At 58.9% G+C, this 19,159-nt stretch overlaps 1 protein-coding gene across 3 annotated transcripts in view; it reads right to left on the bottom strand.

The window, feature by feature from the left end:
- The window catches only part of FBLN1 (fibulin 1), a 71,338-nt gene that overhangs the window by 25,542 nt on the left and 26,637 nt on the right, over window positions 1–19,159 (bottom strand). For 2 of the 3 annotated variants that reach the window (XM_081310657.1, XM_081310655.1), the window contains 6 exons: window positions 17,135–17,278; window positions 15,768–15,896; window positions 14,925–15,050; window positions 12,387–12,506; window positions 11,260–11,391; window positions 9,649–9,772 (listed from right to left, as the gene is read on the bottom strand). In XM_081310657.1, coding sequence (XP_081166783.1) covers window positions 9,649–9,772; window positions 11,260–11,391; window positions 12,387–12,506; window positions 14,925–15,050; window positions 15,768–15,896; window positions 17,135–17,278 — 775 coding nt within the window. Of the gene's footprint in view, window positions 1–1,947; window positions 2,396–9,648; window positions 9,773–11,259; window positions 11,392–12,386; window positions 12,507–14,924; window positions 15,051–15,767; window positions 15,897–17,134; window positions 17,279–19,159 lie in introns of those variants that run through there. The other variant, XM_081310656.1, reaches the window with a different exon arrangement.

Here is a 19,159-nt window from a genome sequence, read left to right as displayed (position 1 = left end):
GGCCAAAAGGGCTGTGCTCTTGGCATGTGAGCAGTGCTTCTGTGCAGGCAGGGAGTCGGTGCGCCCTGTCCTCCCGCATGGCTGCCAGGAGGGCGCCTTACCCCTTCACGGTAATTGCAGAGAGGACCTCAGGAGGACCTCAGGACCCTGCAGCATCCTTTGCTCAGCTCCACCGAGCTCTCCTGCTGGCCCCTGGGCTTCCTGCTTGGAAACACTAGACAGGTCGGCCATGTTGGCGGAGAGTCTCGTTGTCCCCATGGGCACAGCAGTGGACACTGACAGAGCACCCGCCTGTGCTAGGCAGCTTCCCAGAGCTGGGAACAGTTGCTGAATGAGAGGGACCTGGGTACTATCTTCATGGAGCCTTCCGGAGGGTGGGGAAGGCAAGTTTGAAAAACGTGGGTAACAGGATTGCAGTCCGTTAGTGGCACCGGGAAGCCAGCATCAGAGAAAGCCTGAGAGGACACACCCCGGGCGCTGGGAGGCCTCTGCTGTGGTCTGGGCTGGTCTGAGGTCCCTCAGGCTTCAGGGGTTGGAATTTAACCCTAGTGAAAATTAAGAAGGTGGAAATTGAATTCAAATGCAGTATTTAGAGGTGTGCGTCTGGGAAGTGATTAGGATTAGATAAGCTCATTAGGGAGAAGCCCACGATTGAGTCCCAGAGGCTTTATAAGAGGGAGAGACACCAGAAGAGAGACACAGACGCACGGGCATGCTCCCTGACTCCTACCAGATGATGCTCTGTGCTGGACTCAGACTGCCAGCAAGAAGGCCATCACAGGTGGGGCCCATGGACCTTGCGCTTCTAGAACCTCTTTTCTTTATAAAGTTATCCAGTCTCAGGTATTTTGTTATCATAATAAAAAACAGACTACTACAGCCTTTCAGAGGAAGACACACTTAAGCTGAAGTTCAACCAATGGGTTTAAAATGCAAAGGGCCTGAGGCAGCAAAGAACTTGCAGTATGGACTGAAGGAAACAAGCAAGTAGAAAACAAGCCAAGGTCAGGCTGGAGTCAGCATGCAAGGTCGAAATTATGCACAGGCTTGAAAGGCACAAAGGAAGGCGGGAAGAGTCTGGGTGGAAGCTTAAAAGATCCTTCTAGTTGCTGAGCAGAGAATGAGCCACAGAGTTGAATGGAGCTGGCACCCAGTGGAGGTGGCTTGGCTGTAATAGTGGCCCACAGTGGAGGTACTGAGACAGACTGCAAGAGGAGCTGTGAAGTCAGTGACTGGGGTTTGGGTACAGCTGTGTGATCTCGGGAAAGTCACATGCCCTCTCTGAGCATCTGGGCGGGGGGTGATAGAGGCCTGGCAGGCCTGGAGCCAAAGGGCCTGAAGGAGCCAATGCACACTAGTGGTCCCAGGAGCATGGCACTCACTGTGCTGTCCTTGCCTCCTCCTGGCACAGCACAGGGTGCTCAGAGGACGGAGCCAACTGACCCCACGTGGGCAAGAGGCTTGTCCAAGACGCACCAGGGTTCAGAAAGAAGGTTTCAGTCTAGAGCTTTCTTCTCTCTGTTAAATGCTCAACGCTGAGTGATACAGCAAGGAACCAGGCAGGGGCCAGAAGTCCTAGTTCCCTGTCAGGGCTTGGCCGCGAGAGGCCGTGTCGCCCATCTTGGGGCCTCAGTCTCCATATTTGAAAAACGAGGGGGACCAAGCTTGCTAATCTCTGAGGGCTTCTCACCACCACCTTTACCCTGTGGGTTCAGTGCAAAATGAAGAGCAAGCTCATCTGAAGCCCCCCACCCTGGCCTCCTCCCCTCGCTGGGTCCCTGGTAGGACACCCGGTGAGCTCTGAGGACAGGACCTTCAGGCACACGTCCCCTATGGAAAGCCCCTGTGGATACCAGGCGCTGGTGAGGGCTCGGCTCGCCCCGGGGGATGAAAAGCACAGGAACCCAACACCAAAGAACACCAAGGCACGCAGGCATGCTGTGCAGGACGGGCGGGCGCCGAGACTTTATTAGGATCCCGGTGGGGGGGGGGCGAGGAAAGCGACAAGAGGGAGACCCCGCGGCTGGCTGAAGCAAGTGCTCAGAGCTCTGCAGACACAAAGATGAAAAGCTTGGCCACAAAGGAGCTGACGGTGCCGTGGCGATGGAGGTCCATCTTGACGGTCAGGAGCAAGTCCCTGGGCTCAGGGACAGGCTTGGTGAGGGCCACCACCCCACTGTGGTGGCTCACCTTCCGGGTGGTGAAAAAGCCCTCCTCATTGCCGCTGGTGATGGCCAGCTGCATGCTGTCCCCGGGGACGGCATTGGAGGGGCCCATGCGGAAAACCACCGCGGGCACTTGGATGTTGGTGGGGAAAGAGAGGTGGTAGTAGGTTATTCTCAGAGGCAGCTTGGGGCACTCGTGGTTCTCATGGCAAGGCAAGCGCTCGCAGCGGCTGCAAGACAAGTGGGCAGAGAGACAAGAGGGTTAGGGCAAACTCAGCAAGCAGGGGACAGCAGAGTGGGCAAGCGGGGGCTCGCTGGGCGGGGCTCCCGCCGCCCCTCTGGCCCCTGTGGCCAATGCCAAGAGCACCCTCACTCACCTGGGGGAGGCGCGGGGACCTCTGGGCTGCTGACTCGGGCACCAGCCTCTTTCAACACCCACAGGGGGTGTTGGTGGCTGGGGTCAAAGGCTGTGCCCAGGATGCAGTGTGTCCCCTTCTCACAGCAGAGCCCCATCTGGGAGCGCTCAGCAGGCACACCCTGACCTGAGTGTCTTCCAGGCTCCTGGCCCCTCGCCCAGACAGTGGCCAGGGCCACACAGTCTCTCGAGTGGGTCTGAGAAGACCCCAGAAGACACTGTTCCACTGCTAGCAGTCAGGGCTGCTGCCATTTATCACGTGCTGGGCTCTTCCTTGGGCACTCTCTAGTCTGGCCACTATAAGTGCTCATGATGGTGACCTGAGTGCCATTTTTCAGAAGAGGAAACTGAGGTTCAGAGAGAAAGTGCCTTCCCAAGGTCACAGTGAGGAAGGGAGCCAACGGTGTGCCCGCAGCCAGGTCAGCTCTCCATTCCTTGTCACTAAGCTGTGGGTTCCAGGTCCCGTTCCCTGTTTTGGTCCACACAAGAAGCTCAGGATCAGAATGGAGGTAATAATTTCTTGTGAAAGGATAGAGACAGGCACTGTCTGTGACCTGCTGGGGACAGGTCCTAACTTTCTGTGATAGGATGGAGACAGGTCCCAACTTCCTATGACAGGATGGAGACAGGTCCTAAGTTTCTTTAAAAACATGGAGACAGGTCCTAACTTCCTGTGATGAGATGAAGAGAGGTATTAACTTCCTGTGACAAGACGAATACAGATCTTAACTTCCTATGGCAGGATGGAGACAGGTCCTAAGTTTCTTTAAAAACATGGAGACAGGTCCTAACTTCCTGTGATGAGATGAAGAGAGGTATTAACTTCCTGTGACAAGACGAATACAGATCTTAACTTCCTATGGCAGGATGGAGACAGGTCCTAAGTTTCTTTAAAAACATGGAGACAGGTCCTAACTTCCTGTGATGAGATGAAGAGAGGTATTAACTTCCTGTGACAAGACGAATACAGATCTTAACTTCCTATGGCAGGATGGAGACAGGCCCTAAGTTTCTTTAAAAACATGGAAACAGGTCCTAACTTCCTGTGACATAATGGTGTCTTGTCCTATGACAAATCCTATGACAAGAGTTGTGACTCCCTGTGGCTGGATGGAGACAGGTCCTAACTTCCTGTGACACCATGCAGATAAGCCCTTACTTCCTGTGACAAGATGGAGACAGGAACTAATTTCCTATGGCAAAATGGAGATAGTTTTAACTTCCTATGGCATGATGGATACAGATTCCGACTTCTTTTCATTGTATGGAGATAGGTCCTAATTTTCTAAGATAGGTCCTAACTTTCTATGGCAGTACAATTCTTATCTCCCTTCGATAAGATATAGAAAAGTCCAATTCCCTGTGACTAGATGGAGACAGGTCCTGACTTCCTGTGGTAGAATGTAGACAAGCCCTAACTTCCTGTGACAAGATGGAGACAGATCTAGCTTCCTATAGAAGGATGATCATAGATGTTATATTCCTGTGATGTGATGGTGACAGGAACTATCTTCTGGGTCCCCTACTCTAGGCTCCTCACACTCAGAAGGCAGTCTGACCAGAAATTAGGAAGCAGAGCCATAGGGTGGAGCCCGATGGGACTTAACTGAGCACTTCCCAGAACGTTCTGCCCTCTTGACTGTATTTGGATTCTCCATTCAGAGGCTTCCTCTCTCCTGGCTTTCATCACATCTCCCTTTTGGCTTTTCAAGTCATTGTGCCTCATCGGGTCACTTGGATCTACCTTACGTTTGGCACCTACTGTGAGGGGGTCTCTGCTTACCTCCTGTTTCCAGGCTGTGCATCAGTGCAGACAGCCTTTGCTTTACTTGGCTATTTACCATTCTGGCTCTGAGAAAGGACAACCCTGGGAATGAACCCCATGGCACTGGACACATGGGGATTAGGGACACTGGAGAGAGGAATTCTGCATGGGAAGAAGCAAAACAGATCCAGAGGTAGGAAAGGAAGCTGGTAAGGCACTGCTGAGGGGCAGCCACCTCTAGAGACGCCCAGGTCCACACAGAATGGGAGTGCTCCATGTGACCTGAGAGAGCACAGGGACAGAGCTTCGGAGGAGCTAGGAACGGGAAGGGTGGTGGAACCTGGCCAAGCAGCTGAGGTCCATGGACTGTGCTTCCCTAAGGGGTCAGGAGCGTGCCGGGCACACCAGGGCCTTCCTCGCGCTAGCTCTCTTCTCGGTCTCCCAAGTCTACCAGTGGGAAAACAAAGTTCCATGAAGATGTGTCTTGTCCAGCCCCTGTGGTCTGTGATAAGTGGCAATTTTGAGTTTCAAAGTTAGCCATGTCCTCTCGACACCTTTACAAACACACGTACTTACTGCACCCGGCGCTAACCCCAGCTCCTTCAGGCATGGCCTGGATGGTCAGCAGGGGGCACTAGAGTCCCCCTGGTGGGATGGCCTCTTTCTCACTTGTCGCAGGTTTCCTCCACTGACCAAGGATGGGGTTTGGGGTTGCCAGAAGGAAGCATTAACAAGGCGCGTGGGAGGTAAGAGACGCGAGGAGGGCACACCGCCCTGGTGCCGCTCCCTTGCCCATCGCTCACCAGAGAGCTGGACACTCCCTCTCTCAGGTTGCCCACACCCGGCCCCTGCCGTTCACCAGACCCCCAGAGCCCTTCCTCCACGAGGTGTTTCTGGGCTGGCTCCTTGGGGGCTCTCAGCTTTATCTCCTGTGCCCAACCCAGGGCCAGCCGGTCATGGGCTTCGTAAATGCTCACAGACATCTTGCCCTTGATTTTCCTGGTCAGTTCCAACCTCAGGGCACTGTTCTGCTTTGTCACAAACTTACTGAAAGAGTCCCCAAATCATAACTACCACATCTGGCAAGCTGCCTGCCTGTCACACTCAGAATGGCCCTAAAACCTTGTTTGGCCAGTGTGCCCAGACGGGGGACAGGCCATTGTCACAGAATCTGTAAGGGAGCCCTACCAAGCACTGGGGCCAGGCTTCCAGTTTCTAGCCTCCCTTGGCCTACCACGAATCCTGGTCACACCGGACATTAGGGGGCAATGCACTCTGCTTTCCAGTTCAGCACATTTGATCGCGGCATCCCAAGTTCTGTGAAAAGTCCGGAACGCCACCGCAGACCGAGATTAAAGCTCTCCAGGGCCTTCCTCCTCCAGGGGCAGCCGTCCAGCGACCCCAGCCTGTCTGATGCTAGTGGCCAGCCCTGCTGACATTTCCCTAAATTTATGTGCTTGTCAGGATCTGTCCAGGGCAGAGGGGCCACGGAGGGCTCTGCCTGCCTCCATCCACCCCAGGCCTGAGCTGCTCAATGGCTCCCCTCCCCCAGGACACGGCACCAGAGGCCCCAAGGCCCGGCACAGGCTTTCACAACCACCAAGGGCACGGGGAACATTCCCCATGGAAAGCTCTGGGGCAGCTTGGAACCCCTCTCCCAGGCACTGTGCAGGACCCTGACAGCCTGGACGGGTCCACCAGGCAACCTCTGTGGTGTGTGACCAGAGGGCTGAGACCCAGAGAGAGGGAGACAGAGGGAGAGAGACCTGTGCTCACATCTTGCCCACGGAGGCCCCCGAAGGGGAGGGCTGAGCGTCTACTGGGGGAAGTCGGCCACTGGCCCCTTCTAAGTGAGACCTGTTCAGATTTAAAAGTTGCTTTCTAAAGGTCACATAAGTCCTTTACTAGCCTTGGCTTTTAGATGAGGAGGAAAAGGGGCCAAGAGGTGAAGCCCCTGGCCTGAAGGGTAGCAGCGCTGGGAGAAGGCTGGCCAGGACCACCAGCTTATGTCTCGCACAGTGGACCCTGGGGGCCAAGAATGCTCCTTCATGTCAGTGACTGGTCACCACAGCTCACACTACACTCCGTGGTCCCAAAGCAGCCTCCCAATGGGGTGGCCAGCAGGTCACAACCTCCTGTGGCACGAATGGGGCATCCAGGCCGGTCCTGACTTCCACACCCGACACTGGGGTCCCCCCTGGCCTATAACTCCACAACAGGGGCCAACAGAGGAGAAAACCCTAACCAGAGATGCCCATGTGTGTGGCAGGGAGGGCCCCACACCACAGGGCCCCATGAGCCAGTGTCTGGTCTCCCTGGCTGAGAGCTGAGGGACCTTAGTGCAGCCCGTCACCCAGAGGGGCCGCAGCAGAGCAAAAGCCAGTTTTACTTGAAAGGGCCTCTGTCCCCTTACTTGGGGTACCCCGAGGAAAACACAGGGGTGCTCACTCTTCCCTCCCTGCCTCCCCTTCTCGAGCACCCCCTGGGGGCTCATTACCTATGATCCCCGACTCTGACAAGCAGGTAAGCTTGAGGCCACGTTACAGAGACAGAAAGGGCCCCACGTGGCCCGGAGACTGACCCAAGACCACAGCACTTGGAGGGTCAGGACCAGAGAGGCTGAGGTGGAAGCTCACCCCTCTGTGTCCCAGCTCAGGGCCTGCCCTCTCCACGCAGCCCCTCAGACCTGGACGCCAGTCCGAGTCTCTGGGACGAGAGGTGTGCGCCCCCACACCTGCCCCGGCGCTGATGTTCTGCACACGCGCCTACAGTGCAGGGAGTGGGGTCTCCGTGGGTCACTGTCCTCCCAGGCGCCCGCACAGACCTGGATGCCAGAGGAAGGCCACTGAAGACTCGCCTTCCCTTCACCCAGCACTGCTGGTGGGGGTCGATGCAGGGGTGCCCACCTGCACCCCACTAGGGCTAGTGAACAAGCAGAGGGAGGCACTTCCCCACAATCATGGGTCACCCAGGGCAACCAGGAAGGGGACCCCACCACAGCATCTGGTAGGTTCCTAGGAGCCCAGGGACCGGCCCAGGTCAGCTGACCTGGGAGTGGCTGAGCTCAGTGGAGCGCACTCTGAAGCTATGATCTTTCCAGAAGGCACCCAGCACACCCCCAGCTCAAGTCCTTGCCAGGGAGGGGAGCAGCCCCGGGTCCCCCACCTTTCCCAGCTCTATCTTTCTCCCCAGCCTCTGAGCAGGCCACTGGGTGGCGCAGGTGGTAATAAGATGACAGTCCCGGGGAGAAGGGAGTCACTGAGCATCCTCCTCCCCCTCCCATCTTTACAGCGGGGGGCTCAATCCCCGCCCTTTCTAGAGAGAATGGCAGAGTCCCCTTTAACAGCTCCCCCTGGTGCGGGGCAGGCTGCTGTGTCCATGGGATGGGAGAGACCAGGCCCTGGCTGCCAACCCGCCCTGGGTGGAAACCGCCCAGCTCTCTGGCTGAACACCCGATTCACTGCACGCATGTCCGTGTGCGCCCCACCACCTGACTGGACTCCCCTGACCTTCACTGGCAGCTGGCCAACCCAGGCTGCCCCGGCCAGGTGGGGGCGCCCCCTCTTCAGTGCCCCCCCCCACTCTCTTGGAGCCTTGGTTTTGGTACTTTGGCACTGGGGGTTGAACGGGGTGCTCCACCACCGAGCCACATCCCAGGCCTTTCATTTTGACCCAGGCCTTGCCAAATTGCCAAGGCTGACCTGAAGCTCGTGCTCCTCCTGCCCAGCCTCCCGAGTCTCTGGGATCACAGGTGTGCACCACTGCACCTGCCTAAGCACTGGTGTTCCACACACACACCTAGAAGCCAGTGCAGGGGACAAGGCTTCTGTGGGTCACTGTCCTCACAAGTGCCTGCACACAGTCAGCCCCACAGCAATGGCTTCCCCCAGCACCGAGGGTAGCAGTGGTTTCCACAGTGCACACCAACAGGGTGGAGGGTGACTCTGCCCCTTGCAGACAGTCTCAGTGAGCGAGGCCAACCTGCCTGCCCTCAGCTTGGGTGACACCATGACCCCTTGGGCACCTGCTCTTCTTTGGGTTTGGTGGCTCTGGGTGTGTTGGAAGTCCACATTGCAACCATGGCTGGCCTTCCTGAGTCCTCAGACTCAGAGGCTGACACAGGCCTGGAACACGGTGAACTCACAACGAGAAGTGGCTGCACAGCCTCGAAAGACGCACACGGACTTCTCAATGTCTCAGAGAAGCGCTGCCACAGCCCACCAGCCACCCCACAGCCCGCCAGCCACCGCACAGCCCGCCAGCTACCACGTAGCCCACACGCTCTGGGATGCCACCCACTTGCAAACCCCGGGTGGAGTGGCTTTCCCCTGGCAGGGCCCAGGAAGCACACAAGAGGCTGTGTTTTCAAGTGACAAAACTCATGCTGGGTAGGCACAGCAGCTGGGGGAGTCCCAGGTGGGTGAGTGAGCACCTCAAGGCCACAGCCAAAAACCAGCACAGCCAGGCCTCGGCCACATGGAGGGCACTGGGGGCCTGTGCATCGTCAAAGGAAGACACTGTCCCTTGAGCAGGAGGGGTGCAGGCCAAGAGCCCGAGACAGGCCCAGGGTCAGGAGGTCGCAACTGGGAGCCCAGGTGCTGGGGGCCCAGGTGCTTAGCCAAGCGCCCGCCCCGGACAGACAGGGCTCAGGAGCTCACACTCCCGGGCTGGCCCAGCCTGGAGCTTCCCTGAGGCTCATGACTCTGAATGACACTCTGAGTAAAATCAGGGGTGATGGTGGTCCAGGCAAGAACCACAGCCTGGGGGTCCTCGTGACCCATCCCATGGACACGCTGGTGGCCAGGGATAGAGAGCTTACAATGACACGTGGCCACACAGCCCCAGGTCTAGGACGCAGAATCTTCCACACTGTTCCCACAAGCCACTCTGGCTTTTAGGGGGTCACACCATAACAACACCCAGCAAGTCACGCTGGGTCGTGACTTCCAACTGACAGTCATCGCTACCAGCTCCACTGCCTCAGAGCCTGTTCTGACATCTTCACGTTATGAATGAGGAGACAGAGGTCCAGAGAGGTCGCCCACGGCTCACCCTGGGATGCCGGAGAGCTGAGGATCTGCCTGGCCCGGTGCACAGGCTCCACCAGAGGGCGGGCCCAGGACCCTTTGGTCTCTTGAGACCAGTGTCACCCGCCACTGGGGGTCTAAGAACCAGAATTCAGCTGATCCTCATGTCCCCACTGGAGGGCACTGAGGTGGCAGCTCCTTGACCACCCCCCTGGGCCACGAGCGGGGCCCCAGGAGGTCGACACAGACAGAGGACAGCAGGCCCCAGGGACTTACGTGTCTGCGGAGCGGCGGTAGTTCTCGGGGCACTCGAAGGCTAGGCAGCGGAAGCCTCCCTGGATGTTGAAGCAGGTCTCGTTGATGGAGCAGTTGTGGATGCCGGTCACACACTCGTCAATGTCTGCGGGAGACCCCGGGCAGCGCGGTCAAGGCAGAGGCCAGGGGAGCTGTCCCCACCCCAGAGGGAGGTGCCGGGCCTCCCACCAGGCAGGGCGGGACGGGCATCACACCACCCTCACCCTCTGCTGCAGCAGCACCTGGCACCAGCTCCTTCTTCTACGGGACACCTGGGGGGCTTTTGCTCATGCTCTTGGCCCCTGGGCGGAGGGAGCATAGGAGGGGCAACTCCGGGCAGCGGTGCTGTGGCCGTCTTGGCTTGGGAGAGCTCGCAGAGCTTGGGGCTGCCCAAGGTCACTCTGCTCTAAGTGGCAGAGCTGAGCTCAAACCAGGCAGGGGGGCGCCAGCGTCCAGCACTGACCCAGTCCTCTGCATGCCCTCCCCTCACATGGCGCAAGTGACCTCCTAGGAGGGACGGGGCAGGCCACCAGCCCGTGAACAGACAGGACACCAGGCAAGGGGTTAGGGGCCCTGACTGCCCTGTGTCCTGGCGGTGTGACTGGTGGAGGGGACAGCTGGGACTCCCTGGGCTAGGGAGCCCCTGTTATCCCAGAGAAGTTGAATGTTGGGGCTCAGGGACGTCACAGAGCCTGAGAGGCATCTGCTACAAGGTGCCAAGTGCCTGGCAAAAACGACTTCCCCGATCAGCTCAGGAGTGTGATTTTGCTGTGTCTGGGAGGACCCCAGGCTGCAGTGGAGCATCTGGCCAGGAGTCATAAAAGTGAAGGGCCCCATCCAACCCCAGATGCTCTAAGTAGTCCCTTGTGGGAAACGTGGGGCTACTGCCCCCCTTTGGTGGGTCATCTTCATGACCAGACACCGGGCCGGGGGCTGGGCTCAGCTCCAGGGGCCGTGGCTGGGGGGCCCACGCACAAGCCAGGACAAACGCTCAGACACCCACGAGAGCTCGCGTAGCCCCTCTCCGTCATCAAACGGAAGGTCATGGATGCAGGGGGCCCAGCACCCACAGAAACGGGTCAGAGCGCAGAGTGGGCCCCACCGGCCCCCATTAGCCCACGCTGGAGCTGGCCCGGCCCACTAGACCCTCGAAGCCACCTGTCCACAGACACCACACACACCTGACCACAGCTAGCACCTCGGGACAGAGGCCTCTGAGACCTGTTTTGGCCCAGGCCTGGCCCACAGCCAGGTTTTGCCCAGTGACCCAGTGAAAGGTGGCACCAGAAGCCCCAGGCTGCAGGGCAGGGACTGCAGGTTTCCAGCCTCCAGGGCCTCTTCCTAAAGCTGATCGTCCCTATCCCCGTCTTCTGGGATGGCCGGGCAGAGTGGGAGGGCTGAGGACCCAAAGATGAGGGTGCTGGGGGCCCGGGTGTAGGAGACCAGGGGACTGGTTGACCCCAGAACACGCCCTCCCAGCACACCGCCTGTGCCATGGCCCACAGGTTGGGGAAGGACAGCCCTCCAGCCCGGCCTGGGCACCCTGGTGTCACAGAGCCCAAGCACAGTCCTAGGACACTCCCACAGGCTCACCTTGGCAGTTGCGGCCGTTGGGGGCCAGCCTGTAACCGGACATGGGGCAGCTGCACTGGAAGCTCCCGGGCACGTTGATGCAGCGGTAGGAGCAGATGTGGCCCCCGGTGGGCAGGGCACACTCGTCGATGTCTGCAAGGGCAGAGCCACTCTCAGCATCCCAGGCCCAGCCATGGCCCCAACCCCAGGGGCCAGGCTGGGCTCCACAGGAGAGCAACACTGGGTGAGCTGTACAGAGGCCTCAGGGTGCTAGGGCTGGGTGGCCTCAGAGACCATCCAGACAGAACGGGAAACTGAGGCGCAGAGAGGGGATGCCTCAGATCCCAGGGCAAGTTCCCAATGTGCAGTGTGCAGGTAGGAGGACAATCAGAAGCACTTCCCCTGAAAACACAGAGTGAGCTCCCCTCAGCCAACAAGCTTGGGCCCTCAGTGTTTCAGATGTGCCTCCATATGACACAGTGGGCCACCTGGGGGTCGGAAGCCAAGTCTGAACATGGGGTTCACTTGTGTTACCTGTGCAGCTGCACCCATAACCCAAGAGTAGTTTGTACCAGGTCTCCAGCACACCTGCAGGCCACGCCCACCACCTGAGGCCAAGGTCGACCTTTCCACGTGGCACCAGGTCGGTGCTCAAGGAGCTTAGAATTCTGGGTCAGGGAGGCTCGCCCTGGAGCAATGAGCCAGACAGCCGCCCTCAAGCCCCCGTGTGCTCGGGAGTCCTTGTCTGGGTCATGATCCAACAGCCTGGCATGGGGACCAGCCCCTTGTGACAGCAGACTGTCAGGCCCCACGAGGGGGACAGAGCCAGGACTTCTAAGGGCTGTCGGTCTTCTGAGGGCTGCCAAGAGGGTGGTGGCCCCTGAGGCCCTCCTCACCTCTCATCCAGGTGCCCTGTGACCTGCGGCTCACGGTCTCAGCACACGGACCCGTGACACCCGCAGGGGCATTAGAGCACCACGGGGAGGGGTCTGCTGCCTCCTGCACCCTCACCCCCCACCCAGGAAGTGTCCTCAAGGAAACCTCAGACGGAGGGTGAGGAACGAAGCACGCAGCCTCCCAGGGCCGGGGAAAGGGCCTCGGTGGATTGGGGAAGGCCGGGAGTCTCCCCAGCAGGGGGGCACCCTCACCTTCGCAGGTGACCCCGTCCACGTCGCTGAGCTGGTAGCCGCGCCGGCAGTAGCACTGGTAAGAGCCGTAGACGTTGGCGCACTCCTGGCTGCAGGGACTGCTCTGACACTCGTTCACATCTGAAAGGACAGGCCCCGGTCTCTGTCACCGCTCATGCCATCACAGCTGCCTCCCGACCCCTCTCCACCCCCCACACAGAAGCCAGGTCTTGGGCACATGGCCAGCAACCTGCCTGGGGTCACCCCACAGGAACAGGGAGAAGGGGAGAGAAGCCCTCTGCCAGCCTCTCGTAGCGGTGAGCCTGGACCCTCATCTCTGCCACGCCCCAGTCAGGCCACCTCCCCCAGGACAATGGTGATACCCTGAGGGCAGGCCCCATGAGGCACCAGAATCTGCTCTGGGTCTCCAGTGGGAACTTGAGCCTGTGCTCCTCCTCTCCTCCCGGATGTCATCCTCAGCAGATAATGGCACGTGGGACCCAGTCCATGGGACAAAACTGATACTCCAACGCTTTGAGCTCACGGAGTCACTCAGCTGATGGCTCACTGGTCCGCTTTGCCTAGAGCAGAGATCAGTGGCCATGGTGACATCCAGCCCACCGGTCGGCTGGGTGAAGATGCACTGGAACACAGCCACCTCCTCTTACTCTGACCAATGGCAGGGCCGCTGCAGCAGTAGTGGGGCAGGGCAGGAGGGAATGGCCATTCGCCTCTCACCCGGGCTTTCCTCTCTGCAGCCCCCACTGCCCTCAGGGCTCCCCTGTCCACCTGGGCCCAGGGTGGTTTCCCACCGCACCCTAGACATGCTTCCTGGTGCAGGAACCGGGTTCTTGCTCCATGCCTGGGCAAGGCGCTTTATAAATGCTTAGAGAGGCGGCTGGGCCAGGCTGGCTGGGCCCTGCTCACATCCATAGTATTGTCCGGTAGCAAAGGTGTGGATGTCTGCTCTCCAGTGGCTTAGGAATGGCCAGGGGAAGCATGAGCCAGCCACAGAGGCAACACAGCAGTCTCCACGTGTCCAGCTCTTGGTCCTGTGCCGGTGATGAGCTCATCGCATGATTCCACTCATTTCCCCCAGGAGACCCCCACAGTCAGGTCAGTCCGACTGTCCCTGTTCACAGAGGAGGATGCCAACCCAGAAATGTGAGCTACTTCCTCAAGGCCACACAAACATCAGGACCGGGATTTGAGCCCAGGCCTGAGAGAAGCCTGGCCCAGGAACCGTGTTCCAATGCACACGTGGGTGGGGTCCGGTTCCTGGGGACACGTCCCAGAACTCTCAGGGAAGCCCAAGACCCACGATCCCATCACACCACCCATGATGCAGCGTGAGAATTGTGCACCGGGGCAGAGGCCCAGCCCTCTCCTTGGGCCGTGTCATGGGAAAGGGCACCTTTTTCTTTTTGTGCAGCGCTGGAGATGGAGCCCAGGGCCTCACGCGTGCCCGGCAAGTGCTCCCCAGAGCCACCTCCCAGCCAGGGAGCCTCCTTAATTCAGACTTTGAACCTGCCATGCTCCAGAGAATCTTGCCCCCTGGGTCACTGCACTGCAGAGCAGGGCACGGCGGGCACCGTGAGGCACTGGCAGGGCCCGTCCAAAGCGTTCCCAGTCCCTGCATGAGATGTGACACCTTTAGAGCACCTACCATGGGCCAGGCCCTGGCACGTGGGCAGACAGCTCAGCAGCCAGGAGACGCTGTTTTCTGAGCACGCAGAAACGTGCTCAAACACGGGGGGCTCTGCCATCCCCACCTCAGCAGACTTGGCCAATTTTGGCACAGCTGCTACCAGAGCACGGCTGTGTCCCCACAGTGAAGACCCCACACCCCTTCCAAGCCCCTGCCTGGGAAAGCTCACGTTGCTGGAGGAATGTACTCTTCCAGCCAAAACGCAGCAGCCATGGCCCCACCTCCCCGTGCCTCCTTTCCCTTCAGAGAAACTTGCAACCTAAATCCTCTCTGCCCCTTAGACATGGACCTTCCAGGGCCCAGAAGCACCTGTTCAAGGACCCAGGAACCTTTCCCATGGACCCTCATCCTCAGGAAGCTAAGACCTGCCTCCAATCTGTGGGTGGTGGGGGGGTCTGCACTCCACTGGGTGAGCAGCAGCAGCTGGCCAATCCCAGAGGGCACCGTGGGACCCGGCCCTCTTGCCCTTGGTGCCAAACTGTTTAAAAGCTTCGCCATCGGCCTCGTGGGCAGTCTGAATATGACCCATTCCAGGTCTCTACGTAGTGTCTGGCTTTTTTTCCTCTTTGGCATGTCAACCCATTTCCCCTGTGAGGTCAATTGTCCCCAAGGTCACCAAGCAGGGGCCCTTCGTCTCTACATCCCGTGCACACAGCCACATCCTGACAACCTCCAAGAATGGAAGTTACTGGAGGAACCGGAACCCCGTGGGAGCGTCCCCTAAGGAGCAAACCCCTCACAGGTGTCTCCCTGGCTTGCAAGCCATTTAGCGGGGAAACACAAACCAGCCTCCAGGGACCCTGTGGGAGGCGGCAGAGCTGGACTCCGCCCATGCCCAAGCCCATTCGCACCTTCGCAGGAGCGGCCGTCCACCGAGAGCCGGAAGCCCACGGAGCAGCTGCAGTGGTAGGAGCCGGGAGTGTTCTCACACTTGTGGCCACACAGGCGCCCGGGGTAGCGCTGGCACTCGTTGATGTCTGGAAGAGAGGGGGGCAGCTCAGGGCACCGCCACCTGCAGAGGGCCACACCTCACCCTCCTGCTAATGGCTGCAGTTCACGGCCCACCTGCTTCATCATTTCTGATGACAGAGGCAAAGTGACTTGTCCCAGCACAGCAGCAAGGCCAGACGCCCTGGCGTCCTGTGCCAAGCCCTGTGCTCCTGACATGGTGGCATACATGGACAGTGCCTTCCCACCAGCTCTCCACCCATGCCCTTAGGGAGGGTCCACTGGGACCTGGGATCCAGCAAAGGGGATGTGGCGGGGAAGCCCCTGCCAGCCCCCACTGAGTACCCTGGCTGGGGGGGAGCGGGGACTGACCCCACTCCTTGTCATCTTTGGCTCCTGCTGCCAGGGGCACCTGCAGGTCAGAGCTCAGTCTTGGGAAATCACGAGCACTTTGGCCACCTGCAGACCTGGGCTCAAGTCTCTCAGGACCTGGGGGTTGGGGTGGAGCAGAACACCCACCCTGCAGTGGGGACAAGCTCACACTGTGAGGGCCCTGATGGAGGCCCACGGAGGGGTGGCTGCCCGGGAGCTAAGACGGGTATCCTGGTGGGGCCTTGGCTTGGGGACTCTGCCTGCACTTGGGGCTTTGGGAGAAGGATGGCTCCGTGTCAGTCCAGCCAACAGAGACCGTGTCCTGTGTGGTGGCAGCTGGCTGGCCCCCCGAGGCTGGAAGGACACCCACGTACCCACACACGTCCTGCTGATGCCGTCAAAATAGTAACCAGCCTTGCACTCGCAGCGGAAGCTGCCGAGGGAGTTCACGCAGTGGTGCTCCTTGCCGCAGGGCATGGAGGGGAGTGAGCACTCGTCCACGTCTGCAAAGGAGGCAGAGATGCAGAGAAAGGCCTCAGCGGTCCCCAGGCCTGGGGCACACTCAAGTGAACCCTGACACGCAGCACCACTCTGCTCTCCGGGCTGCTGCGCGGCCCACACAGCCCCAGCCATGGAGCCTGCGCTGGCCGACCCAAGTGAGCCTCAGCAGGCAGAAGTGCCCAGTGAAAAAAATAACAAAATCATGGCATTTGCAGGGAAATGGATGGCATTAGAGAAGATTATGGTAAGTGAAGCCAGCCAAGCCCTTAAAAACAAATGCCGAATGTCTTCTTTGATATAAGGAGAGCAACTAAGAACAGAGTAGGGAGGAAGAGCATGAGAAGAAGATCACCATCAAACAGGGACAAGAGGTGGGAGGGAAAGGGAGAGAGAAGGGGAATTGCACAGAAGATGGAAGGAGACCCTCATTGTTATACAAAATTACATATAAGAGGATGTGAGGGGAAAGGGAAGAAAACAAGGGAGAGAAATGAATTACAGTAGATGGGGTAGAGAGAGGTGATGGGAGGGGAGGGGAGGGGGTAAAGGAAGGGGATAGGAAGGGCAGCAAAATACAACAGACACTAGTACGGCAGTATGTAGAAATGTGGATGTGTAACCAATGGGATTCTGCAATCTGTACACATGGTAAAAATGGGAGTTCATAACCCACTTGAATCAAATGTATGAAATATGATGTCAAGAGCTTTGTAATGTTTTGAACAACCAATTAAAAAAAAAAGTGCCCAGTGACGCACAGGGCACTGAGAGTGTCCTAGGTGTCATGGAGAAGGCCCTCTTCCCTGGCAGGGGTCTGAGATGGCTGACCACCCACAGCCAAAGACACAGGAGTAGGTGGGCAGAGGAATAAGAGCAAACGGCCGGCCAGGGACCCTGTGTCTCCTGGGGTGTGCCGAGACCTATTTCATCTGGATTACAAGGCTCATGAAGTTGGAGCCCAGAGAACTGAATTGTAAGCATCTGTGTGAGCATCTGTTCTTTGTCACCAAAGGGGAGCTGCTGAAGGGCTGTGAACAGGGAGGCATGACAGTGTCAGGAGGATTGGAGCCGGGCTGGAGGCAGGGATGAGCTGGCATGCCACAGCCGAGGTCCAGGCCAAGTAAAGGCCTGGGCCTGGGAATGGGCAGTGAGATAGAAGGACAGGCAGAAATGCCTTCCTCCCCTTCTAGAAAAAAGGGGGAGGGAGTGCGCGGGGAGCAGACAGAAAGTCAGTACCAACCGACACAGCGAGTTCCCTCCTCGTTGAGGTGGTAGCCCCGGCCACAGTTGGGCACGTTCTTCTGGCACGTGTAAGAGCCCTCTGTGTTGATGCATGTCTGCCCGACAGGGCACGGGGCACTGATACTTAAACACTCATTGATATCTGTGTGGGGAAGAGGAAGACGGGTGGTCACACATGGAGGGCGTCCAGAGCCCAGCAATGATCTCTGAAGAAGCTCCTCCTTCCGCCTCTTTCCCAAACCACAAACAAACAGATGCTGCTCCAGTCCCTTCATCCTGGACCACATGGCTACCCCCCAGCTAGTTCCAAATCTCACGAGCACACACAGCCTCAAACACCCCTCCCTGGCCCTCCTTCCTGACCCCAAATCTCCCACACCGCCATGTCCCACGTTCCACTGAGCCAGCCCACGCCTGCCTGGCTTTCCTGTACCACACAGTCCACACAGGTGGACAGAGCCCCTTCCCTGAGCAGGCTGCTAGGGAGGCAGAGGTGACCGTCCCTTCTGCGCCAATGCTGAACCTCAGAAAGGCTTTAGGTACCTCTGGTCACTGGCCGGGCCCTGTGTGCCTCTGCAGCCCTGCCTGGCCAGTCCTCTGAGCCCTCGCAGCACCTGCAGCCCCACTCAGGTGAAGTCCCAGTCCCCTCCTCTGCCTGCTAGCCATGGCTTTGGGTGCCACTTCCACAGAGCCTTCCCAGGTCCCCATCTGGGTCATGGAGCCTGTGCTGACACAGGCCAGCTGGGAAGAACTGTCCCCTGAGCTCCCGGCCTGGGAGACTCCCTCCCAGGGCACACACGCCTCCAGAGTGGGGACCTGGCTGCACACTTCTAGTGGACACCTGGCGGTGTGGACCAGAAAGTAGCGCATCAGCTCGTGCCTCAAGCTTAGATGCGGTGTCAAAACACAGATGAGACTGCTACTAGGGGTCCTTCCAAAAAGACGACTTTGGGGAAATCACCTCCGAGAATCTCCTAGTTCAGAAAAGCATGTGGGGTGGGGGACAGGAGCGGGCAGTGATGGCAGAAGCCCCACCACAGCCAGGCGGCTCCTCCCAACCTTGGGGTGGGCCTCTGCACCAGTGCCATGCTTTAGAGCTTGTCTGAGGTGACCCAGTGTGCCCTACACCAAGACATCAGGACCCAGAGAGAGCAGGTGACTCCCCAGGTTCACAGCAGCAGTGTGGGGTAACAACCCAGGCTAGAGTCCCGCCTCCCGGCCAGTGCCAGGTCCCCTATGTGAAGGTCACAAACCCCAGCCCTGGGCCAGTCCAGCGGCTGCCTGCGCTTGTGAATAAGGTTTTAGGGGCACACAGCTGGGCCCACTCCTCCTCGGACTGCCCACTGCTGCTCACCCACAACTGCAAGGGCTGCGTGCTGGCCACCGAGACTGGTATTTATCACAGAGACGTTGGCATTTGTCATTCAGCCCTCACGGCTTCCCCCTGAGCTTGCACGCCCCTCTCAGATCTGTTTCCCAAATTCTGTTCCATGGCACCCTGGTGTTCCTAGAAACATCATGAGCTTCATAGAGAGGGTCCCCAGGCCTGAGAGCTCCACCACATCAGGCAATGGACAAGTGAGTGCGTGAACTGGAGGGTGAACAAGCAAAGCACAAATCGATATAAAAAATCCCCCAGGTTGGGTCGCGTGGTCCACCCTCTCCCTAGGGATCCCCTAGAGGTCCCCTAGGGGTCCATGTGGGAAAAGCCCAGCCGTCAGGGCCTTTGCTTTGCTTGGGCAGGCGCCTCTGAGACTCAGTGGAACCTCTGCTGTCCCAGGACCTGAGAGTATCCCTGGGCACACAGGGTCCAGGGTGTGGGCCATGCCTGGCCGATTCCTCCTCAGGGCGGAAGGGACGACAGAGGGCAGGGAGAGGAGTGAAGGAAAGGAACAAAGAAAACCCAGCCAAGACAGGCCGTCTCAGGCCCCCAGCGACCCGAGCACTGGGAGGAGGCCCTGCGCTCCCGACCCCAGCAGCGGGCGGCTCCCTGCTGCAGGCTGTGGCTGGAGGTGGTAAAAAC

Source organism: Spermophilus citellus, assembly GCF_964194105.1.
Source record: "Spermophilus citellus genome assembly, chromosome: 10".
Classification (NCBI taxonomy): domain Eukaryota; kingdom Metazoa; phylum Chordata; class Mammalia; order Rodentia; family Sciuridae; genus Spermophilus; species Spermophilus citellus.
The sequence above is the reverse complement of the archived record's forward strand: the minus strand, read 5'-3'. Positions and strand labels throughout refer to the sequence as shown.